We start from the raw sequence: 27,246 nt of genomic DNA on the forward strand, positions 1-27,246 counted from the left end.
GTAACTTGGAAAACGGCAAGTTTGTGGATATCATGATAAAGATAAAGTAGTTGTTTTATTTCCACAGATTTCATTACTTAACCGACCTAGGATTCGACAAACCAACTTAGGTAATTAACATTTACATTATCCTTCTATTATTCCAGATCCACTTAAAACATACAAACAGGTTGATTTTTGTGAGATTTTACCTACCTTGATGATGACGGTGTATATATATTGTCGTCACCTAGGTCGGTTAAGAAATAAACCGGTGGAAATAAAATAGCAGTTTTATCTCGATCGATTTCCACAAGGTATTGCCTACGACGTTGGACTCATTTCAAGGTTTGTGGAGCATTCCACCTCTGTTCCCTCCATGCTACTGGAATGCTCAAAAAGTTCTCGTACTTCCGTGCACCCACGCAAAAGTGACCCTCGTTCCCTCGTTTGAGGTGTGCCTGCACTTTTGTTCCGTTCCCACCAACCACCGAGCGTCTTCGCCTCCTTCTTCTTCGTGCGACGCTTCTTTTGTCTCCCTACGGCCAGTCTCTTCACTCCTCTGAGGGCTAATACCAAGGTTTTGCGACGAAAGCTCTCTTCTTCCTCCCTCCACGGCATTTTCGCGGAACTTCGCATTTTCCAAAATGGTCAGCCATTTCGTAAGTCCGCAATGGAGCCTCTAAATTGACCTCCCTATCCTCAAGTCTTTCCCCTACAGTCCTTCATTCCTCTCTCACAACCATTTGTCATGAAATACTCTGCGCTCTTTCGTCTATTATCGAGGCAATTTTTATTGAGGGCATAGATTATTTTGCAAACTCACAGATGTGGATAAAAGAAAAAAAACTAGATAGTAATGTTATATTTCCTTTTTTTTCTATTGGATATTTATAATTAAAAATCCCCTCACCAGTCATTCATGTTATCTAAGCTATGTTTAATACGTAGTCTACATGACTAGAGTGCAGCGATTTATTGCCAATAAAGCAAGATGGACACTTCCAATTGGGCCTGTAAGCTTTGAAGAAATAAGTGGTTTGAGAGATCACTTATACCATATCTGAGACTACTAGCGTGATGCAGTAATTGGCATTTTTCTTCATGCATAGTTTTTTATAAAAATATAAAATCAAGTCCATAGTCTCACCTCATGTGTTATTTCTTTGCTGCTCCTGTTAGAGATTTTTCAGCAACTGTAACAAAACTTATATTAAAAGATAGATACGGCATATTGAAATAAATTTTCCTGTTTCTAATGTTTGGAGTTGCAGATTTTTTTAAGAATAACATTCTTTCTGGATTTCATATTGCACGGTGCAACCAAAAGTGGTTCTTGGAATTTTCTAAGTGAGGTGTTAACTCGCATGGACGAATGAATGTGAGGATACAAGAGCAAAAACTTGTAAAACATCTATCCTTCAGATAGGCTGGTTCTTTTTAATTTAATTTAAGTTCCGATTCGTTGGCTCGCGCTTAGTTGAAAACACCATTAGAAACACATTGACGATGATTTGAATTGATTAAAATACTTAAAATCTGGGTTTACATATTTCAAAGCATTCTTAGTATGTACCTATATCCGAGCCTTTTCTGAACTTGAATTTTTCTCCTGATATTTGAATATTTATTAATATATTGTGTTGGTATTGCTAGTTCTTTTAACAAATTTGATCAAATTAAGAAGCATAAGCATTTGATTAGGAAATTAAACAAAACAGGTATTTCCAAAAAATAAGTAAAAAAATGTCCATTTCGAAAAGAAAGATTATTTGGTATTTGGCACTGATTGTATGGTTTTAATTATTTTGGTTGGATTCAAAGGTTGGTGACTCAAAAGCAAGAAATACTAAGTAAGTTTTCTATAGATACTCTTTGCCAAAGAATGAGTAATTTTTTGTCCATGCGCTTGCTTCATTTCATCGCTTTTTGCAATGCTCTTCAATTTTCCTGACCTTACAAGTCTTGTTTATTTGTATATGCTAGAAATAACCTTCGTACTCATTGTCTGTACTCTATTTGGGAGTTGACCGTCTCTAAGGAAAGCGTTGGTATTATTCTACCTTTAACAAAAACTGCAGAGATGACTCCCGCTTGTCTGCCATTCAATAAATTGAGTACTGTAGTGGAATATCCTTTCAATAAGCTTCCAGGTAGTGTTCGACTATTTTCGGTAAAACATCTGCCCTTATCAAATTTTGTCCTCGGAATAGAAGCCCGACCATCTAACCAACTATGCGCTCGATCCCCTTGCGCGAGTTTTTCATGATTCCTCATAAATATACTGCGCTCGCTATTTTGTTATAAGGGAACAAAAACATATAAAATATCGATATGATAGGTGAGTTTGTGAAAATCGAAATTCTCTGTGCTTGCAAAATGGCAAAAGATTAGATTAGAAATTAATTTGGATGGAGCTGATAATTGGCTGAAATTAAATTTGGAAGAGTATGTCATAAAGCCAGACTCTCCCTGCTGTCAGTAATTTGTTTGAATAACTGCTGTTTACTTCGTCTACAATAATAACTCTTGTTAGGGTGGATACCTAATAACCTTTCATTACTTTTGCCATTCAAATGATTAAACTTTTATTTTTTCCCCCTGGGTCGTGACGGCATCACATCAACATCACATGTAGTGCACGGTCCACGGTCCTCTTTCCACGCACTCGTGCAGGTTGAGATACAGTCAAGATTCTCCTCCCTGATTAAGGTTATCTAGCCAACCGAAGAACCAGTTTCAGAGACTTAAATTCCTATTTTTAATGACTCTAAGTCATACCCTTCTAAATTTCACTTCGCCATAAGTTTTGTCATGGGCATGTCGGAGTTCAATCTTTGTGCATCCCTCACTCCCCTCGTAGATTTTTTCCTCAAAGGAGTGAAAGTGTGTCCATTCGCCCGGCAGGACAGTCGGTCAAGGAGAGGGCGGGCGGTCGCTCGGACGGAAGAAAGCGTCCCGATGCTTTCCCTTTGAAGAGTGATTTATTCCCCGGGATTCGAGGTGAGGTTAGGCAAAAGCTTTCGCAGGTAACGTCAAAAAGAGCCGAAAGGGAAATTCTAGGTGTACCCTTAGATCCATCAGGGAAAGGCAGCGAAAAAAGGGTCTAGGAAGTGGGGGCGAGGTCGAGGACAAGGCATCGTATTTTTTGTGACTGACGTAACCCCTTCAAGCGAAAGTTTCGCAAGGCACCCCTTGAATGCGAGTGGCAGTCAGAATAAAGGGTCATCCATATGGGTCGAGAAAATGAACACAACCATGGCGAAAAAGGACTTAAGGAATTCCGTTTGGGACTCTTTGGTTTACTGACACGTGAAGGGAAAGGTTTTTGCTGAACGTGTCATTCACCTCCTCTCCGTCCTTCCATTTTTTACCTCAGCTGACTCTCTCTTTCTCTCAAAATTTTTTTCAGAAAGACCGTATAATTCTTATTTTCATCTTTTTTAGCCTCATAATTGATCGTTTACCCAGCTTCCATTTCTCTAAATACTCCTTTGACTTTCTCTCCCACTCAAAAGTTCATCAAATTTTGCTAATTTTTACTTCCTTATTTTACTATTAATCTGACATCGATTTTCATTTCTCGATTTTTAATCACTAATAGAATTTATATCTGTTCACAATAACTGGGTTAACAAGACTAACTGCATTCGCATTATTCCAATCAGCTTCATGTAGACACACTGCTACCATTAACATTTTTATTAGTTTTGGGCTTGGCAAAAGTTAGTTACATCGTCATCTTGGTTTTTGGTCACAAATTACTTCAATTTTTGGAATAGTTCATTCATAACTCAATCATTGCCGTAAATACTCTAGAACCAGATATGTTTCTTTCTGTTTTAACAGCTTTGCACCTACAACTTTAAAAGCTGAAAGTAACAGAAAACCTCTCACGGTAAATTTTAGGCATTTTAAGGATTTAAAACTAGGATATTTGTATGGCACTCATTAATTAATAGAGAATGTACACATTTTTGATGTATGTGTTTTTCCTATTTGAATTTGTTTTTGCTTTACGGGCTCCATACCTCCGAAATATTGGTGATGATACGAACTTACGAAAAATATCCTACAATTTTTTAACCGTGAATCGTATATGTTGTGCTTGCCTATAAATAGCTATTTGATATTAGACGCAACATCAATAGTTATAACTATTTAAATAAATAGAATTTAAATAGACATATGCCGGTATTTCTTACTTGACCGACTCATAAGATCTTAGGAATTTTCCTTCTGTAACCATGAACTTCACGGATAGTATTTCTATTAATAAGTATCGTTATGGTTGCTTTTATATTCAGTGCAATTTTCTCCTCAAGTTTTATTAATATGTCCCACCTACCAGGTATCAATCCATTCGCCACTTTCCTTTAGAAATTGTATTCTGTATGCTTTGTATTTTAAGTAAAAAAACCCTCATGTCGCAGAATTTTCATTTAAATAACTGTAGTTAATTTCGTCTGCTATTTCAACTCCTTTTTGGGTAGTTATCTGATAACCTTTCATTACCTTTGCGATTCAAATGATTAAATTTTTTTTTTCTTTTCTACTGCTTTCACAGGTCCAAATGGTTGCCCGCGACGACGAGGCAGGCAGACATACACACGTTTCCAGACCCTGGAGCTCGAGAAAGAGTTCCACTTCAACCACTACCTGACCAGAAGGCGGAGAATTGAAATCGCCCACGCCCTCTGCCTGACGGAGAGACAGATCAAGATCTGGTTCCAGAACAGGCGGATGAAGCTGAAGAAGGAGCTGAGGGCGGTCAAGGAGATCAACGAACAGGCAAGGCGAGAGCGGGAGGAGCAGGACAGGCTAAAACAACAGGCGCAGGAGAAACAACAGCAGCAACAACAACAGCAACAACAGCAGCAGCACCACCAACACCCGAAGATGGACCACGGCGGCTCCCTGGTAGGCAAGGGCCCCCAGCAGGGTCCACCGCCCTCCGTCATCGGCGGTATGGACAAGGCGGGTGACCTGATCAAGGGGGTGGTTGTCGGGAAGCCGCCCACATAGGCCGGGGGCCATACCGGGAGCGATGGCGGGGGACTAGCGGCGGCCGAGGACGAGGAAGACGACGAGGAGGAGGGCGGAGACAGCGGTGGGAGCGGCGGGGGCGCGGCGGGACATCTCCCGGAACCGAGCTCCTCGCCGGCGGAGTGGCCAACGCCACCGCCGCTGCAGCCGAGCCCGCCTCCAGCGGTGTCGCACCCGACACCCGGCCTCCCGCTCCACCCTCAGCCGCGACAGGCACTCCCCACCACCCCCGCCGCCCCCGGCATGGCCGAATTCACGGCGGACGAGACGCGCCGCCTCCTCTCCCTCTTCGATTCCGGCCACAACCCCCTCGCGGCTAACCAGAATCCCAATCCGCACGCATACCAGATGCCATCCCCCCAGTCCTCATCCTCTTCCTCGTACACCCCCGAGTCCTCTCCCTACAACTTCCTGCTCCCTTATCCATACCTGCCCTTCATGCCGTTCCCCTCGCTCCAGAACCCGCGGTAGTCAAGCGGTCTCGAAACCCGTCCCCTCGAATGCAGTGGGGACGGAAATCGCAAGATGCTGGATGCCCGCGACTTCGGCGAGGATTCCCTGCGACAAGTCTCTTTACCCCTTGCCCTCCTCCCCCCGCCCCCCAAATATTCTCCCTGTGCGGCTTTGAGCTGATCACCTTCCTTGGATTCGGGAAGGATCAATCCTCATTCGCCTGATTCCTTGTATCCATAACACAGACGTGTATGTAAAAACCACACTATACGTATTTTCTCCCTTTTTACTCTGCCCATCAAAACATTCTTATAGGAGAGTTTCTTCTCGTACAAGTTTGGTGAGATAGAGAAAAAGAGAGTGAAAGAGACGGCGGGACATTGACGAGAATGAGAGAGAGGGAAATAGAGAGAGAGAGGTGTGCTTGTAGAGGACTGCAAATTTGGAAAGCAATGACTCCGTCTTCATTCTCCTTCCAAATTTTTGTGTCGAATGTATTTTTTCCCTGCTGAACGTGCTGAGAATTGCCTGCCAGTCCACGTTGGAGGCCTTCGACAGGCAGTGATGACTCCTGCGATAGATGAGGTGGGGTGAGAGTAGAATTGGATGAGAGAGTTGTGATTCGTTAGAGATGTGACTTCATGCCGAGTGAATGTACTTGGAAGAGGAAAAAAGATCATTGAATTGGTCCGAAAGTGTTGGCTTTTCTGGTGCAGCATGTCTTACTCAGTGGTTTGTTTGCCTTTGTTATTTATTCTGATAAGAGGGTCACGAGCCACATGATGGCCTTGGGATACGAGTGGTCTCCTTAAGTTCAAACGGATGTTCTTATGTACAATTACCACGTATTATTTCAAAGGACTATGGTGCATGTGGCCTCTGTGAAGTGCTTCAGGAAGATAAATTTTCCATATCTTCAGTTTACCCCAGTCGATTTTCTCACCTGTCAGGAAGGAGACACGAACAAGACGAGCGCCAGGGGTGTCTACACTTCGTTACTTATGAATTATGATGTATAAATTGTTTTGTTGAAATTTCTATGGAAGGGCTTTAAGTAATACAGCCCTTGTATGGTTAATTTTTATAACATTTTCTGTGTTACGTCTCTTAAGACTTCAAGTGCTAAACTTAATCTGTGAATGAATTCTCTCGAAAAAAACATGACCCAAGTGTTATGGTTTTTAGATGTTAATTTTTCATATGTTTGTGTCAAAAACGAAAAATGATGTGAAAGAAGTTGATGGATGAGCCTTAATTCTAAGAGCCGGTTTTTATGGTAATTTCCCACTCCTGATTTTGTTATCAGTGTTTTCCTACTCATAAAATCTAGCAACAAACATACGTAGATACTTGGTATGTCATGGAACTTGAGTAGTCTTGGTAAGAGTTCATTGAGATCCAAAGATAATATTTAGCGATTTTCAATCCAATTCATTTCCTTCTCCTGAATAATAAAAGGTAAACGTGATCCCATGCAGTGAGGCCTTTTTTCCTACGAAGAGTAAGAACTTACTTGTTATCGTATTTTTAATATACTTGTAACATTTTACTTTCAATGAAAAGCACTTAAGTACGACGTAATTTTTATTGCAGGAAATACCTACTTTTTAACACTACATTTTCGGCTATATTCATTTATACTTGTGATAATTCGTCCACCCCGCCATGAACAGAGTAGTCAATTTCCTCTTTTTACTAAATTATATCGTTTGGAAAGATTTAGATGTGCTCAGAATTAAAACGTATGGGAAAGACGAAATGGTAATTATTTTCACTTAATTGGAACATACGACTCTCATTCCGTTCACACCACGGGAAGGCAACACATCTTCGACAAATCGATCGAGGGAGGAGAAAAACAAACTGAATAAAGTAATTGGAGGGATTCTCTAGTAAATATACGTAATTTGGTGTCAGGGTAGGTCATAAAATTTAGGAATGTATGAATATAAATATATAAATATATATTAAAAACGACATACTGTGTATGATATTTCTCATCTAATTTTTTATTTCCGCGTCAATCCAAAACGCATAAGGTTTTTTTTTAAAGGAAGCGTGCGTGAAGGTGATATGAACGCGCGTGAGCATGCTTTTATTCTTCGAGTGCGTGTGTGCCAAGTTTCCGAATGCGTGCGAATGATTTTCCAGTGGACACACGGGGGTTGCCACCAGCCGTGCCCACCTTGCAGTGCGGTGTATCACTTTCACCCACTCTCCCCCCATGCTAATGTCTGCTGCGTGTCTCTATAATCTCTGTCGTTTCGTCTCTTTGCCTTTTCATCATAACGTGTAAACTAATGAAGCTTTTTGCCGAATAAAATTTGACCGTCGCTGAATAGGACTTATCCGTGTGAACACACCGTAAAATGAAATGGAACTCGGAATATACACATCCTCGAATGGAAATATTTTTTTCTTCTACAACAGTTACATGCGTAAAATGCTGCGAATATTAGGGTGTATGCTCCGATCACATTTTTATACCTTTGAAAATACTTAACATTTCTTTCTACCGGAGCAACTGATGCCGAAGTTTTTTTCTTATTAATTTTTCGATGAGATTTTCTCTCTGTATACGGTATAACATGAGTTGTGCGCGAAACAATTTCTTGATATCTCAATGTCCCAAATGTCGCTAAATGTGTTCAAATTCAGTAGAATACAATTTTCTCATTTATTCTATAATTTGCCTCAGTACTTCTAAGCATATTTATGTCTCATGGACACAAATCGTGTCAATGAATGCGTAGACGTGAGCTGACCTTACGTGATTAGAAATAAATTTTTTCCTAAGTACAGTAAATTTTTTCACGTTTTATTACATTCTTTAAATTGCATTCATAATCAATCAATATTTGTTATAAACAATTTAGGACCTTTGAAGAACCAATTTCCTCGTTAATTTCACATCAGTATACTGCATAACTTAACGGTATGGAAAATATTTTTGATTAATTCCCTAAATAACTGTACTGGTTTCTAAAACACTTGCCTATAATAATATAAACCCTTTTACCTTCCGAATTAATCCAAATTTATGCCTCAAGTAATCTACGTCCGTCTGTGCTGTTAGAGATAAATATTTAGTTGATTGCGAGTTCTAAGCATTAATTTGTCAAATAAGCAATTGAAATGCGTACGTGGCACTCTTCAATGGATTTCAAATGAATACACTATGATATCACAACCTAAGTTTGCTTGAAGTCTCTTTTTATATTTATCTTTATAAATTTGAAAAAAGTAGCATATAGCAACTCATTTTTCCTTCTTTATTTTCAAAACTTTATTTGAAAGACTTTAGTTTGAATACCTACCTTTTGGACACTTTAGAAATACAAAATTGATTCATACGAATTCACCAAATGGAAGTTATGTGCCAATTTTCCTTTACTTCAGGGTGATAATTCATACTTATCTGTACCAGTTTGTTTCTTTTTAACTCATTGGCATTATTCTATTTTCAATTACTTTTGTTTGCTTATCCTGAGCCAACCTGCTTGCTCCAGCCTGTGATAGAGGACCTATTGCAAGGTTCGCGTATACGCATATTGTCGAGTCGTCATGTGGACCTACATAGCTTATGTATCTTTATCGTTGAAAACACAGCAGCTGTCTTATGTTTGTGAAATGTAAGCTAATGGGAACTTTGGCAAAACTTCTCAAATCCGAATTACTTCTTGTAGATTTATGGACCAGGCTAATATGCTTGGCATAAAATATTTATGAGTGATGAGATGATTTTTGATAAATGAATGTATGGCGTATAAAAATAAGATTTCCAAAGTAGTACCTGTGACTTTGGCGATCTATCGGAGTCCGGTGACCTTTGCTCAGCTCAAGTGCATGCAAAGAATGAGGGCATTTATCTGGCTGAAGCCGAGCTTGAAAAGTTGGGATGCAAAATAAAATCAGCCGTAAATGAGATGTCATTGTTTTGGACACGACACTAATATACGTAGATATGATAATCCATTTATAACTTATTAATAGGGAACCATTTCCTTCAAATGATCATCCATGCGAAAGAAGCAAGAAATTTATAAATTTACAGTAAGATGTGATCGTAATATGTGAATGTGTGTGCGTGTTATTGTCAGTCTCTATAGAATAGTGATGTCACTTAATAAAACGGCGAAATTTCGATTTTGATTGAAAAGCTTATGTAGATAACTTTTTATTTCCCCTTAAGAGCCATGACTATTTTTGGCCAAGTGAGTTAGTGAAGCGTACGATTATTTTTACTTGTCCAAGGAATAAAAAATATAAGTTCTTTAAGTCATTTTTAACATAAATTGAGTCCATTTCTGGTTTATATTGGATTAAGTTGAGCTCCCAAATGTGTTCACGAAGTATTTTTTGGCAATTTTTGTCAACCTTATGAAATTATCTGCAGTTTTTGTTGCAACTTTGTATACCTCCGGGCTTGCCTAGTATTTAATATAGGTGCTCTCTCGTTTAACTTTGTTGCCGTTAGGTTTTCTTACTACTCCGGGAAATCTAAATGCGCTGTAAATATTTGATATTACTGGAAATATTGTTACTGTTGTAAACACGGATAAACGCCGTGGCTTTTAATTACTTAGTTCTTATCATTCCGAATTTAATTACGAAAGTTAGTTCAAGTTTGAAAATATTCTATATTTCTTTTATTGCTTTAAAAGCTACTCAAAATTAAAATTTACTGTAGTTTGTTGGGCGGTCTTTTTGTTCCCCACAATTTGACCCTATTCTTAAGTTTGAAATGATTGACCATATTGGAATTGCCATATTGGAATGATGCTCAAAAGCATCTCAGAGGTTGGAGCTTGATGTTTTTATTTATAAAAACATTTTTCATTTTTTGCATAAAAATCGTGTTCATCGACACGCAAAACAATTTTCAAATTGTTTTGAAAAAGAACTAAATTCTCAAATAAGTAGTCGATAGCATTTTCTCGGGATATTCAGATAATTTCCGTTTTATTAGGAGTACAATTCAACACTTAGACAGTCCTTTGAATTCGCGCACTCTTATTGCTAAAACATATATATGAATATAGCGTGTAATCATCTATTCCTTTCCTACTTGGTATGCATTTTTAATAATAAACGTTTGAAATCTTTTTTTATAAGTTCACCGTCCCTTCGAATTTGTACATAAGGCTCTCATAAAATCGTGGCAAGATGAAATGGTTGTGTTTTCATTGAAACTGTTCTATTTCTGTTTGTGTTGTTCGGAAAAATGTGTGATTGTTTTGTTTCCGTTTATATTTGTCTCCCTAGTAGTATGTGTAATAATAGGACTTCTCATTGCATAAGCATTATATAACTGTTTTTCATGTCTGTACTTCAAAGTGTTAGTTGGATATAGGATGTTGATGTGTTTTAGGAAGTGCCCATGCTGATGTGTAGAAGTATGGCTATTTGTTTATTGTTTTCTAAATCAACGAGCGACTCTGCCATTAAGAAACGACGCATAATGAGAAAACACTGCAGTGCTTAATAACATGCTCGTGTTTTTCTTTTCACTGTCCTCCATGCTTTTTATTTTTGAGCTTCTTGATGAAGCCAAAAACAACTCTCTTTTCATCGTAAGATTCTTATATGCAGTACAAGACTGTAGAATTTTCCCCTTGTGTAAATAAAGATTTAGAAAATTAAAAGTGTATCTTATCACAAAGGGTGATGAGAATTATTTTTTTATCCACACCTTGAAAAAACAAAGTTTTATCCATACCGTAAGGTTTCCAGTATTCAGATTTTGCAACTATTTTGTAGATTGCGTCAAAATCTACTGATCACAGCAGTAAAAAAATATGGTATTAGTTCCAAGGATACTGAAGTATGATTGCAGATGTCATACAATTATGCCGTTCCTTTCAGCCTTTTTGGGAACTATTATTTTGGTATTTAGTGAACAGGATGAAGTTGGTGATGTTATATTCCGAATGAAATCTAAACATATTTTGGCTTTGCCATAAGATTGTGTTGAAACACGTATTTAGGATAAATGCTTAAACATGATTTAACACGAGAGTTTGTCAAGCAAAGGAAAATGAATGTTTAATGCTATCGGGAGAATTGGTTGTTGATTTTCCTCCATTGGACTATGCTTGTTTGACACTAATGTATGTTCCCGGCCTTCCTTCGATCGGCCACCGGGAACCCGGAGATTCCCTGCGGAGGGTGGGCTGCTGCCCGGAGAGCCGGAGAGCGTACTCCCGAAGCCCGTGACCACAGCTCAGAAGCGGATAAAAAAAGTCATATTTTTTGCTGAGCTGGAAAATTTTTAATTTTATTATTTCATTTTCAATTACCTCGCCTTTACTCTACTTATTTTTTCGAACTTGCTGATTTTTATGCATAAGGACTATGATTGTTACATTTTTATAAGTGCTAAAAGTTAAATATTTATGATCGCATCATGCTGTTGAGTCTAATGAAATGTGAAAATCATTGATTATTTTTACCGGGTCATAAATGGGTTGTTTCAGTTAGTTTTTTTACTATCAACTTAACCAGCCCTCAACGCTGGAGTACTAATGAATAATACACGACATTTATAATGCCAAAAAATGCTTATTAAAATTGCTTTGGTTTTCGTTTTTCATTTGGATTTTCATTAGGTGATTTAACATGGGCGTTTCATTTTTTATTATTGCTCCATTTCTACTCCTAAATTGAAGTAGGGTTTAAAATTAACCGAAGATACTGTCAAATACAAACATATTTTCCTTATTTTTATCTCCAAAAAGACGGTTTTCATATCAAAAAAACTATTATAGCACTTGCTTACTCACAAACAATAACAAATCATCGGAGATTGCATTTTACATGTTTCTCTGAGATCAGTGTATAATTGGTTTTTTAATATAATTTAAGAAATATTCTGTCGTAAAATATCTTCCCCAAAATTCAAAAGGAAAATGGTAAGATTATAGGTTGTTACTATAATTAATTTTCAAAATACAAATTTAAAAGTGCACATGCTGGATGGAGAAATTTTTTTTCTTGTAATGCCACCGATGTATTGCTGATAAAAGAATTCGGACACTCGAATCGTATGTCATTGAGAAGTTCCACTCTTTGATATTAAAGAAGAGCATTTTCTTTCATGGCAATACAATCGGTAACCCGTAAATGCAAATTCATGACATGCAGCAATGACTTATTTGCCTCTTTAGAAGCTATTTCACGCAAATAAATCTATTTTAGTAATATCATAAATATTTCTGCAGCATTTAACTCTTTTTCTGTCCTGGAACATGAGATCGTTCATGTTAACCTCATCAGTTAAAAAAGTAGCTTGATAAGCGCAATGGGAATTTCCGTTAACGCTGAAGAAATAAACATGGTTGAGTATCTTTTCACCGTTTGGCTTCTTTCCAGCATATTTCCGTTTTGATGAATGCTATTTGCATTCCTTTTCATAGACTTTTATTTCTGTGTCATGATGCGAGCCAAATACGTACCTATACCTTGGGGAGCTGATGCAAGAGAGATTCAGTTTCTAGCCGTGGTGATCGTAAACTTATGAGTTACATTGCACCGTGGAAATTAATACTCGCAAGAGAAACTACGCATGCGCACTCCTCCGAGTGATATCTGAAGTGGAACACATTCGGCCCCGTGCATTAATGAATTTTATCCCCCTATGTCCCGTAGACCACCATGCGTACGCCCGGGGAAAAATTAATGCAAAAGGAAAGGACTTGGCTCGGGGAATGTTGAACAAACGAAAAAAAATGAACAACGCTGTCGTCAGTATTCTATTCGAAGTCACGCGACCGCATAATTTGCTCATTTCCTTCCAATGCTCGCAACAAACAAAACCTTCTGCCCCTCAGCCTCCGGCTTGGATCCGAGTATTATCGTAGGAAGAGGGGGGAGGGAGGTTAGGGGGTGGAGTGGAAGGGATCGAGGGAGGAGGGTGGTTGAAGGAAGGCTTAGGGGTGGCAGAATGAGGGAGGATTTGTGGGAGGCTGTGGGGGGGGGGGTTGGGCTAACCCTCCACTCTCAATACTCCATCAGGCCCTGAGGAGCGATACGGCGGAAACGAGCATCGGGAACTCATATAAGGGGAACGTGATGTGGGTTATGCCTACCGCCGCGTTTGCACCCCCTCTCCTCCGTTGCCGCCAGTGCCTCCGGTCGGTGGCCCAGTGGTCCGCTAGGAGGGAGAAGGAAAGATGCGTTCTCCAGACCTCAATCATCTCCCTTACCAATAGTGATGAGTCGAGGGGTCTGAATCGGAAAAAGTATGGGGAATGCGGTTAGAGAGGGGAGACTTGGAGTTGGAAATCGGGATTTCGAGAGAAGAAAAGACCATTAATCTAAAAGTAGGAGGCTATGTGCGCTACTTTCAACGAGTTTAAGTGCTTCCGTTGGCAACGAACGTATACGAAGCATTATATTTGCTTGGTTTCTCTTCTTTCAGACTTGGAAATTAAATAGAGAATGTATAGCAAGAAATCGAGTTTATCTGCAGTGACTACATTGAAATTGATGCTTTGCATCCAGAATGTAATGGATTGTATTCATTTATGGTAAAATTACGACCAATTCTATTGCCTATAATGCATGCGTAGCAATCATGGTTAAAAGCGTGTCAATTCTTTTACGTGGAAACCTTATCTGATCGATTCACACTTTTAGCTACAGATCTTGCTTTTCCAGTAAATATTCTTTGGTTAATGAAACTCTGGGTTATCCATCAGTTTCCTTTGTTATGATATTTCTTATTGCTTGGTATCATATTTTATAATCTCTACTCAGCGAGAGTGAGGTCTACTTGACATGTTTAAGTGTAGCACAAATAATAGTGTGAGACAAGCCATCTAAGTAAAATGTAAATTAATTCATATAAAGTATTTTGTCTTAATAATAATCGTGCATTTGGTAAATATTTTAGCCCATTCTAAAATTATGTTTTTTATAATGGCAAATAAGAAGTATTCATGAGTGGTTAAAAATTTTGGCAATGAGATATATTTTACCTCATAATTCACGATTCCTACAAAGTGGACATTTTCCCTGGTAAGTATTGAATAAAAAAGGCGCATCTTTCGTTCTCAGCGTGCTCATTTTCTCCCTATAATCGTTAAATAACTTTTTTAAACGATTTTCACAAAATTAAACTGATGATTACATTGATTGCTAACGTGCACATGACCTTACCCAAATCCTGTCATACAGTGTATTGCTTGGAAAATCATTTTCTTTCAGAATAAATGCAGATGCATCACTCACAAATAACTCACACTGAGTCACGTTCGCCTCGCAATGAACTCATTGAGATTGAATGGCATCATAATCCTTTTCCTGAGCCCACTTCTCGACTGGATGACGGAAGTGTCACCCGAGAGAGGGCATTGCAAACGGCTGCTGAGGCGTGGGCAGCCAAGCGATGCAGAGGTATGGAATCTAGGATGGGAGGTTGATTGGAAGTGTAAGGGATTGAGGTTAAGCTGGAAACGGTGAGGCCATACGAGTGGGGTTGGGGGGTGCGGGGAAATGGCCTTTTGGGGTCTTTCGAGGGAACGCCATCTGGGGAATTGATTCCGTGCACTCCTCGAGAGAAAAATGTCAGAAGGAAAACTTAGGGATATTTCTTTGACAGCGGAAATGGTGGATGCAGTGTGAGGCCAGAGAATGGTTAAGTGCAGGGAGGAAAAAAACGAAAATCTTATTTGTCATTATTGAATTCTCTCGAAGAATACATTGGATTGTTTTACTTTTTTATTTTGATGAACAGAGTTATATGAGATAAGGAATGGATGGTTGACCTCGATGGTAGCAAGGCGACTGAAGGTCGTGGTTTCGAGTGTCGCCTGTGGAGGTTACCTCTTCAAAAGGTATCTGTGTTTGTGATTGTACTTCGTAAAATGTGTGAAAAAATATAGCATAATGCCGGAAAGAGATTTCTTTTCAGGGTATTTGGAATAAAGAAAAGGTAAAAATTAAGGGCTACATGGGTATCAGTCAAGGGAAATTTATTTTCCAAATCATGTTTTAGTCATAGCTCAAAAATTTTTTTAGAAAAAAATACGCAAAAATGAATTTTGAAAAATAATTTGCAAAAAAAGAAATAACTGAACCAAAATCTTTTTAAAGCCTAATTGAGCTTTTTATTTGGACATGTGTGCAAAAATGTGTAAATGCTTCGATAATTTTGAGTAGATATATATTTTTTTGAGCAAATGCATTACGTTATTTTGTCATTTCCAAATTAATTTTAACTATCCAGACGTGATATTTGGAATTAATTAATTTTATTCACTTGCCTTAAATTCCTAAACTATAATATTTGCGAAGTAAAGTAAAGCGTAAAAATGAGGTTTTCTTTGGGTTACCTCCGACTTACGGACACCTCTGACGTAAGGACACATTCTCCAGGACTTTTTGTGTCCGTAAGTGAGAGGTTTCACTGTATTTTATCATTGCATAATTATGATACGCGTCAGATTCAGTGATTCCTTTCCACTACTTAACTAACACACGTTAAATACATTATTATAAAATACAATTACAGATTGCCACTCCAAGTCTTGTACCTGATGTACCTAGCATAAACCTTTCGCATATACTAATCATGGGAAATCGCAATTTTATTTTAATATTTCCAACTTCCACCTTACCTGGCCTGAATATGTTGAGTTTATACTAATTACAAAGCCTGACCGATAAGGTTAATATCAAATTACACACAATGGGAAACATGTTGAGAAGTTGAATTTCAGTGATCATGAAATGCCCAAATTCCATTCACTCATGGTAAGTTAAAAGCAGCAACGCCATGTGGAAAAAAATCCATTGAAATCTTTGGATCATTTCGTGGAGATAAGTTTCGGGAGGATTGCATTGCCGTCTCTCCTTTCTGTAGTCAAGGTTACTCTCAGCTGCGCCACTCCAACGCTATTTGTTTTTCCTCGCTCTGTGGATTACCTTGAGAAGTCAGTTCGAGTTCTGAATAGTAAAACAGGCCGGTTAGACATGTATCACTAAAGATCTACCTGTTTTGTGCGCCATAAATGCGATTTCTTATTCATTCCAATTAGCTAATGGTCATCATTAATTATCTCCTTGATATTTAAATTCTGTGCATAGATCATACATTTCATTTTATCTCAGAAATTTCGATATCTCTTTTTGGATAATAATGCGTTATTTTCTGAGTTTTTCCTCATTTATAAATCTAAGACTGTAAATTATTACATGAGATCGCACGAGTGAGGGCTGAATTTTTCCTTGGACAAGCAGTAAGGCATCGATTGTTCATCTTGTGGATGCGCATATGATTAGTTCTACTACATATATACGCCTCATTAAGTTCTGATGCCATTCTTCATACATGAGCACACATGGTTATCTACTCGTTTAAAGAAGAGGTGTAGATGGTTTATTTGTATATGTATACATCTATCCTACGTGGAATTGAAAATAATTGTTTGAATTAGCGGGAGAATCCGTTTATATATGCTGCTTCCTATTTTGCGATTATTTCTTTGAATAAGCGGTTTTTTCTTTTGTCTTTATTGATTTTCTTATACTACCACACTGTCTTCCTCTTGACTACTATACTGTGTTCCCTCTTTCGCGAGGTTCTTAGGTTCTTGAATATCAATTATTATCTAATGCTGGAAATATCTTAAAACATTATTCTAATGAATTAACTTCGAGGAGAAACTTCCTCACCAGTGCCATCATTATCCACTCACTCTGCTGACGGACAATGATCTCGAAAGGAGTTATTTTGGTCATTTCTTCTCGACTTATAATTAGCTCAGTAACCTATACTCAAATATTCACAGCAAAATTTCATAGCCACCATCCTCCGGTTCTAGGTCAGTCTAATTACACATTAGAGGTTCCATACTATTAAATAAATGCAAAAAGTCATGATTTTTTTATTATACTGTGTTTTCATTATTGGATTTCAGACTAAGCCAATCTATTGCAAAAATATAGTGACCAAGTTTGTCAGTGTATCAGCCCAGAGTATTGCTTCGATTGGTAAAGGAAGAGCTCACCTTCAACTAAGCTTCAGTATTATATTCTAGGCTATACATTCCTCGGTTTTAAATTCCAGACCCTTCGATAATCAGCCCAAGGCTTTGCCAACTCACTCATTCAACCTCGCTCATTCGATAAGTTTAATAAAGCTACAATAAAAATTTATATGAACAGCGTAAAATGAGAATCACGCTTACTTTTGGCTTAATTCGAGTATTTTTATAATATATGCATTGTTCCTTTTACAACTGCGTTAAACTGCAGCTAATTTACGATTAGCTCAATTTGAAGCTCAACAGAAATACGTGATGATAATTATAATGAAGTACTTATGCTTTATTCGTGGAACATGGCAAGTATTTACCGTACGTACCTATACTTTTAATAACGAAAAACCCGATGAAATAATTGCTATTCTTAAAAAAATCCACCCATACATAAGTGAATGAAATCTTGTATGCTGTACTTGAAACAATTCACTACTCCACGCGATGGGTTTTGATGCTTTCAAATCATTTTAAGGGTCTTTTCGAGTGAGACGCATCGAAACGCTTCGTGTAGGATAGTGGATGAAGTTATTACGTGGAAAATGGAAAATCTCTTTAATTCACGACGGAACAGTTCTACTGACCTCATCTTAGGTGAAAAGTTTTATCCTTCTATGTAGTTTATGACTGCATGATATTCATGATATGCATGGATAAAATGCATATTATAATTTGTGTTCTATATCAGGTAATTATTTTATTGAAATCAATTTTTATTGTTCAAATATGTATGCTGTTTTGAAACACAATTTGTTGGTTAAGCGTGTTACATATATCCACCGTAGTCACCAGAGGATTCTATTGGTCAATCACAAATAAAATTTGTGACTGAATCATAGAATCTCCTTCCAATTTACTCATCTGGTGATTATGAACCGTCATTATCAAATTACATCATTATTCCCAATAGAGATAAAACTTTCGTAATGGCAGTGATGTGAAATAATGGAGAAAAATGGAGTCACACCTATGTTCATTAATTCTGTTGCCGTAAGGAAAGAGCTGGAAGTGGCCATTAGAAATTAGTTTCCCCTCTTCCAAGAAACGTGTCCAAGAACAAGAACGGACGACATTCCTCGGCCTTGGAGCCACCCTTTCCTCCCCGCCCCACCCACTAAACCCTCCTGACCCGGCGAGTCCGACGAAGCGACCCCTTTCTCATTTGACCACCGCCGTGTCCCCTCGAAGGCAGAAGACTCCTTACCCCACCGCAGTCACTGACTGACTGCCTCCCTCCTCCCGTCACCCCAGGGGGGAAGGGGCGCGGTGTCTCCTCTGCGCCCTTTCGGTCATGCAACACCCTCTCCACCGCCCGACTCGACTCCACGGCATTGCACGTCAACCCATCCCAATCCGCTCTGACAAGCCCTTGTCCTTGCGAGGAAGACAGAAAGAACGTCTTGGAGCGAAAAAAAAAGTAGAAAATAAATGCGACCCCACCCACCCTCCGTATATTTCTTTCGGAGAGAGAAAGAGGGACAGAGCTCAAGGGTTTTCCCTGAATATTCCTCCTCTCGGGTCGCTGCGATGCGAGTGCAAGGTGGGAATGAATGCTATGCGGGGGGAGGGGAAGGAGGAGGGGGAGGTGTGGCAGGGAGGGCGTGAAGTAAGAGGAGAGCGCATATCGATCCCAAGGCAAAGTGGAATAATAGGAAAAAGAAAGGCGACGGGCGAGGCGGGACGGGAGTGGGCATGTATGTGTTTTTGCGGGCGCATGTGAGACACCAGCGTACGTAAGCCCTCTCTCTCTCCTTGTTTCCTCCGATTCATCTCTCTCCCTTTCTCCGTGCTTCTTTACTCGGGCGGCCACCTCCCTCTGGGCGACGCGCTGCTCTTCGGTCGCATTGGGACACACGCGGGCGAAAGAAAGAAGGGAGCGGGAGGTATGGCGGAGTTGCTGGGACTGCGTGGTGTGCGTGGCTTATTATGCGCTCCAGGGCCGGGTGCGGTCGGTCTCGCTCTGCGTGGCAGTGCGTGCAGGAGGAAGCGGGCGGCGCGGCAGAGGACTTAAGGTGGTGGCGGTGGCACGGTCGAAAAAAACCTCAAGGAGTTTTTGTGCACGGGCGTCGCATGTGCGGCTGCCACTGAAGGGAAGTAGGCATGGGGAGTAAGCAGGCAGGCAGGCGGTAGGTATACGGGCACGGGGAAGGGCGTGTAACGTGGGAGGGGTGGTTTTTCGGGAGGGGCGTGTGTTGGAGAGAGGGGAAGGGGGCGGGGCGGGCGAGAGGCCGCCGCCGCCGAGCGCGCCACTCGCCGCCCCCGCGCCGGAGGCCCTTCTCCCCCGGAGGAAAGCCCGGCCCGCGCCGCCGGAAGCGAGAGCCCGCCCTCCCGGACTCGACGTCTCCGGAGGAGGAAGAAGTGGAGGAAACGGCGGTGCTGTTGAGGCCAGCCTGTGTGTCCCGGACTGAGAGGAGAAAGAGAGGCCTTTTTAGCGGTAAGCATGAGAAAATGGGAGAGAGAGAGAAGGCGGAGATGCTGTGAGAGATGTTCGAGGGAGCGTGGCCGGTGGGACAGTGGTCAAAGTGCTGCTCCTTCTCGCTCCCACACCGCAGGGTGTGCTACGTTGGTGTGTGTGTGTGTGTGAGCGTGAGCGATATCCGATGATTGGAGTGCGTATGTTAGCTTTACGTCATCCTACTATTGAGTGCGTGGGAGGGTCTACTTGCGTTTTGGCTTGAAAATCCCGTCGAATTGTGTTCGACTCTTGTTTTTCCATTCCTTGCTATTATCGATCCACAAAATATTACGTCTGTTTTGAGGGCATGCTTTGCTGGAGGCCATGTCAGAGGTAGTCGTCTTTTGTCTTTCTTTCCCTCTCGTCATGTGAGGGAGACGTGTGTGTTTACTACTCCTAGTTTCGAGGAATGTCCACAAAATGGCCACGGTCATTGATTGCCATGCTTCGCTGGGTCCACTCGCCGTAGTGTTTTTTTTTCATTCAACCTCACAGATGTTGGCTCTCACAAACATGCTTGAGGTTTTTGGAGTATTGTTCACGTCGATGTGCTTTCTCTTGCAAAACTTGGAGGGATGAATCGTTTATTTCGCGTTTCGTTGTGGAGTTAAACTTATACACTTTCCATCAGCAATGCAAACTTGTGTTTTCTTGCCAATCTCATAATTGCAATGAGACTTAGTTAACCAGAAAAAGTGCCGTAATTTCGGTTAGGTTCATCTGCTTTGAGTTTTCAATGTGTTATATTCTTATGCCCGGTCCTTCGTAGAGTATTAATCAACAAATAAACTGCAGTCATTAGTAATTAGATGTTACCATCAGCGAAATTACATACACCAAGTAATTTTGAGAGGTAATGTAGATTCATATATACCTACTCGTATTTTAGAAGCAAGTCTTAGCAAAATATTCCAACACTTTCTATTGCTCACTCTAAAATCAACGAGTTCAACGAGCTCATTTTTTTCTCTCTATCATTGTGATTTATAAAAGAGAATCAATCATTATTAATACGTAGTAGGCATTCCCTTGAGCTGCTGATTTAAACTCCTGCATTTTTGAATTATGGTCTTATGCCTGAATTTTGTTTTATTTCAAAGTTTAGCAATTTCTCACCTCGTCAAATAAGGTAAATTACCGCTAATTACTTTTTATTGATTTAGCACTCTTATATATTTAATTTTAAGCTGGCTCGTTGTGAAAATATTCTTATAGTAAGTGAAATGCTGTGAGTTGTAAAATGGAATGTCAATACCAAAAATCATTACATTTAAATTTATGCGCTGGTACTTGAGGTCCTCTGAGAACTCATTTTTATTATTGAGGACATTTAAACAAATTGTGGTTATTTACAGTGAGTAAAACGGAAAAGTATTTGCAATTTCACATACGAATTACAAAGGCAACAATTATGAGTGAAGTACGAACAACTACAAACGTCAATAGAGTATGGAGAGTTGATTCGCAATTACTGATGGTTACTCTTTACAGATGCCTCTCTATTCCTTAATTTAGATTGTATAATAGGTACTCTGAAAAACTCATTCATTCCCGCATGCATACCTAACAATTACATTGTTCTGTACGTCGCATGTATACCCTGGAAGCCAAGTAAAATTATTGCCTTTTTTATTTTCTTCTCGAAAATAATCATCGTTACTTCACTTAGGTTCCCCATATTTTCGATTTTGTTGTTATTCATTTTAATTTTAAAATCAAATTTTTATGGCTGTTTTGATCCTTCGTTTCAGATACAATTATCTTTCATGGTAGCCTTCCTATTTAAGCGTCGGAAACCAATTATTTTCTAATATTATTCAGCAAATATCACTTTCCATTTTTCCAAAGTGATGGTTTGCAATAGTAACGAACCTATTTTATTCTATCTTATCGAAATTATTATTCTATCTTTTAAAATTTAAAATTATATTCATGTTCTATCGAGGTTCAATGTATTAATTTCCATTCACTACAATTAGGATATTTACAGATTTCTTCCCTATGTTAAATTTTTATGGCATTAGTTCAAATGGGAGGTATTATATGGTAGGTACTGTATTTTTTAAACTGCATTGACCCTCATGAAATACAGTTTTCTGAAACTAAATTCCTTTTATTAAGGGGAATAAAATCGATGCAGTAGTATTACTCTATTTTTTACTTAACTATTTAAACTCAGACATTTTTAAATGTTTTATCTATATATTTACATGAATGAATGAAGTAGTTTACACTAGCTTTTATGTTCTACTCGGAATTTATTGGCAGGGTACCTACTTTCGAATTTTGCAGACATTTTGCACATGCTTTACGTATGTATTGGAAAATACAAAAGACAGCCATTTTTCCTACAAAATCTTAAATACTATTTTTCTGCAAAAAGCTTTTAATTTGGAATTACTCTGAACCATTTTTTGCGTAAGAGCTCCATAATGCAGAATTGAGATTTTCTACGTAGTCAGTAATGATAATTGGCAGCTGGATACTAAGATTGTAATGCAATCTGAAAAATAAGAAAAAAAAAACATCTTTCACAATCCCAAAGGTTGCTACTGCGCATTTTGGAGAGGGTTACATATACAACGGATACACTTGACAGTTTCAAACTCAGTAAAGATAACTCTTTATTGGCTCATAATGGACTCATTCTAACGCTCAAAATCCATGGGAATAACAATTTCAAGCCTTGCCAACAAGGGGTGTGCATATAAAAAATATCGTCACTAATTTACAGGTCAGAGACGCACGAAGTGGTATAAGAGAGGTAATAATGGAGGTATGCAGTATACTTAACACTTTCAGCATATGGATATTTATATATTTATAATATTATAAACTTATCTTTAAAATTATTTTAATTATTGTTTATTTGCTTAACTAAACAAGCATACTTAATAGTTTACACGAGGTATGGTTAGTTTCTATATTTTAAAATTATTCCTATACATTTTGTGATTATTCAAAATTATACCTCATTCCATGCACTAGTTACATTTCTTTATAAATGCATATTTTTAGGCACTAAAATCATTCGTATTATATCCTCAAAATGTAGGTCTGCGCGTGCTGGCCTTATTTCTTACCATTAGGTTGTCTTCAAATTCAATTACATATTTTACATTTCCTAAATATTTTATTATCAGGTCAGATTTTAATCACGCAAGACGTCTGAATACAATCATGTTATTATCGCTAAGGAATATATATTTTATACGCATTTTCCCAATCTATGAACACCTTCATTTACTTCTCACTGCATTTCACATCACACAATAAAGATTTAATTTTATTTCATTCTTGCCTGCTCATTTTCCTATAAAGACTTGTTATTTATCCATTACAGCGAAATTCAATGGTCCAATACATATTGTAATTTTCCTTAGGATTAGGAGAGCCCTTTGTTAGAAAATTTTAATTTTCAATCCTGATTGATGCCGAACCAAATTGTGCCACGTGAATTTTAATTATCAGGTCATAACCTCTAATATAACTCCTACATCAATGCGCCGATATAACTAAAAGAATACATTGATTCTTCAATTTATAAAACTCCATAATTTACTCGGATAAGCAGTGACTCTTCGAATATTATTTTTAACTAATACTGTAAATCATACTAGCATTTAGTTTTTAAAAGGTACATAACATTTTATTGAAGTATTCTACTAACATAAAGTATTAAATTATTTTCAGGTCCTAAACGAAACTGTTTGCATATCCATTTTGTGCATATAATATCTGTTTTTTCCGATTGGTACTTGTTTAATGATTTTTTATCGTCTTCATAACATCAAATTTTAAATCGCAATATTCATCGTTAATTATCTCAAAAATTCTTATAAATGCTTTTCTTTTTCTCATCAATGAAAATTGGTTTCCAGTGCTTTATTTTAACTTTTAGTATCCTCAAACCTGTCAAAAAATCAAATTATTGGAAACTTATTTTAAGATTTTTTTAACCTTTCTTTAGTACCTACCGCACAGATAGACTTTATCCCATGCAACAGACAACACAACAAAATATTTCAAATCTGGCAATCCCTAAGGAAATCTATTTTCAATGTATGTATTTTTTGGCCCTCTGAAAATTCCTTAAATTTATAATTTCTATCTGTTTATGCCATGTAACAATATTGATTCTAATAACTGTTAACTCCCTCATTTTCACTTAAAACTTACGGAGCTGTAAACATTTACCACCTCAATTCCACACTATGACCTGATATGTTAAATTACTTAATAGCCTAAAATACCAATCTACAGCTTCAAAATTGCGAACCATACTCTTTTCTGCGTGATATTTTAACAATTAATTTTATATCCTTTGTTCTGGTTCCTTTAATTTTGAATTATTGTGTGAGCAGAAATAAATTTATTTAGAAGATGCGTTACAAGATCATTTTGAATATGAATTCAGATATTTCAACGTAATGTTCCCTAATGACATGGCTGCCCGGTGTTATTGGGTTCCCGCACATCACGAGTTCGTTCATGTCAGTCATTATCACACACTTGGCAACAGTTGTAGCATGTAAGCATTAAATAACACCTCAAGCCGATAGTACAAAATATTCAATGTATTTCACATTGGGGATTTAAGAGAGAGATCACTGTCCATTTAAGGCTATTTTCGAACGAAACGTAATGAAATGCGATGGTATGGATGTAAACCTAACACTATGAAACTACTAAAGTACACCTAACATTATGAATAACACTCTAACATTATATTACGTTACATTAATGGTCATATATACTACCAACCATAAAATATATTCAACATTTATAGGTTCGTACTTATGAAATTTTAATTCTAATTCTGCTATTTTTAAGATCCCTATGATGGCATTATGCGACATAATTTGAACTATATTCCATATGAAGCACTGAGTTGAAGTCACTGGCTGGGAAACTGAAGTATGAGTTAATAATATTAAAGAATAAAAATAATATTTTTATAAAAACCACGTATCGTTAAAAATATGAAAATAACTGCCTACGGCCCCTTAAGTTATTGAAACTTTCAAATATGATTGATGAGAAAGTAAAATAAGTTTTACAAGAAAATTTTCAGATATCTAAAACGAAATACGTGGTGCCCATGTAAGATGACATTTGATTTCGTTAGGGCACAAATCTGGTATTTATTGACCAGCAATTATTAATTTTATAATCTCTCCCTAATACAACAGTTTCACGATGAGACGTCAAAAGTTTTGTTGTGAATTTTCCTAAAAAACGCATCATTAGCATAATTTGTAAATACACCAAATTGACCCGAATGCGCTAATCGTGTGAAATATTCTAATGAAACTCGTCTTTTTACCAACCTACTTAGTTCTGATGCCCAGAAATTTATGTCCTGGCAGACTATATTATTACGTAGTTCCACTGCGTAGTTGTTCACTTCCTCTTCTATTTGAAGTCTGAAGTTCTGACCTATCCTGTAAATTTCCGCGCAGGTAATCAGGAAGTGGTCGCAATTTGAGTTGCAAGATTTTTCCCGGAAGGATAAACAAGAAAGCGTGTATAATAAAACATGGTTATAATAAAATAGGAACCATTGTCATTAAACAAGCATCATGCTCTGGTCAACGGATCCCATCTTGGAACATTTCGTGAATTTCGGAATTTACCGAGTTAAAAAATTTAGATAAATAAAGATCGGTATCATCTACAGAAAAACATACGCTCATAAATATATATTGCGCCATTTAATATTTTGATTTTCTTCAGCCATTTGGTGTAAAATCCATTAAAATCCACTTCGTATGATCCTATATTTTATTTCCAACAAATTTTCAATTTAAATGATCCGGGACAATTAGATATCCTAGGAGTGACATACCCACATTCTGGGAGCAATTCCATATTTACTTTCAATTACTGCGGACCTTAGAATCAAAAAATGTATGATATCAACCTATTTACCTACTAGCATCCTATTTTAGGATGAAATGTGTCGAAGGATCACTAAATGGGTGGTATATATTATATTTCAAATGTTTATTCTCAATGTAGTGCTTCGGCAAATGGATTGCAACTGTTTATTTACTTATCACTGGACTAGTACGTGTTTATTTCGTAAATATATGAAATACCAATTTATAAATTAAAATATTCAATAACTCATATATTCATTTAGCCATATTTTCCCTCACGAACAGATCATTAGTAAATCTGAATAATATTCCTTTCCGATGATTCCAGCTGGAAATATACCCATAAACTTTAATTTTATATTCAAATACACATGCATGTGTAATATCTACCTTTTTTGGCTGCTTTGTAAACAAAATATGTGCACTACGTCTTTCCTTGTCGAGTTTTCTGGTTAGCTGGTCGACACTCACGTTGGAAGTAATAATGGCGTCGTTAATGCTTGAAGATGATAAAAAAACCCTACTTAAAGTACGGTAAATTATGAGTACCTATTAACTATTAAAAGCAAGAATAAACAAAGATAACAGCGCTCGAATCGCAATCAAAAAGCTCTAAGTTCTCCGTTTTCCCCTCCTGTTAATGGACTCGACCCACTACAATGGCCGCGGAGGCAGGCGATGGCAGTGGGAACTGGGAAGGAGCGACCGCTGAGGATTGTGGGAGAGATAGGGGAGGGGCAGGAAACCTGACGTCACAACGTAAGCACCGCCTCCGAGGCAATGGGCGGGTAATACAAGAGGATTTACGACGTGCTATCTTACTCCCATCTAGCGGCGAGAAGTGCAAACGTTTTGACGATGGCTTTCTGCGGGTCCCGCGTTCTCCCGGGATCTCGCGGAGGGCTCTGCCGTCGAGTCCTCTACTACGGAATTCACCGTTTCTCCGCTTAAGCGCTGCCATCGACGTTTCTACGGAATGTGACCCTATAGGATGGGAAATTGGTCGACGCGAAAGCAGGGAGGCTCAAAAATCGATTCTTTCTGCCTTCTTCTGCCTCTCCGAGAATAAGTAGGTACATGGATGTATTCGCCAAGGTTTAACACCGATTGTAAAACACGATGAAGCGGTAGAGGTGGTCACAAAATCTCTGGTTTTGCGACGCACTAGGCTGCTCGTCAATCCCTTGAATTGAAGGTTTTTAGTGCAGGAACAGTTGAGGGATGACGCTCGTCGAAGACTTGACTCAACCAAAAGAGAGATGAGGAAAACACCTACTGTCCCGAAGAATAACGAGGCCAGTAAGTTAAGTTAAGTAAGTCTATCTCGAGTTAAGTCAATGGCCATGATGAAGATTGTTAATGGCATTTTCTTTAAGGGTGACCGAGAGGA

The 27,246-nt window shown here is 38.3% G+C and overlaps 1 protein-coding gene across 1 annotated transcript in view; it reads left to right on the plus strand.

Annotated features, from left to right (window-relative positions):
* Positions 1-11,123, plus strand: part of LOC124163648 (homeobox protein abdominal-A homolog) — a 119,484-nt gene extending 108,361 nt beyond the window's left edge. Inside the window, exon 5 of the mRNA XM_046540742.1 lies at positions 4,547-11,123. Within this exon, the coding sequence (XP_046396698.1) occupies positions 4,547-5,004 (458 nt within the window). The 3' untranslated portion in view covers positions 5,005-11,123. The remainder of the gene's footprint in view (positions 1-4,546) is intronic.
* Positions 11,124-27,246: the final 16,123 nt, after the last annotated feature.

This window comes from Ischnura elegans, chromosome 1, assembly GCF_921293095.1.
Source record: "Ischnura elegans chromosome 1, ioIscEleg1.1, whole genome shotgun sequence".
In the NCBI taxonomy this organism is placed as follows: domain Eukaryota; kingdom Metazoa; phylum Arthropoda; class Insecta; order Odonata; family Coenagrionidae; genus Ischnura; species Ischnura elegans.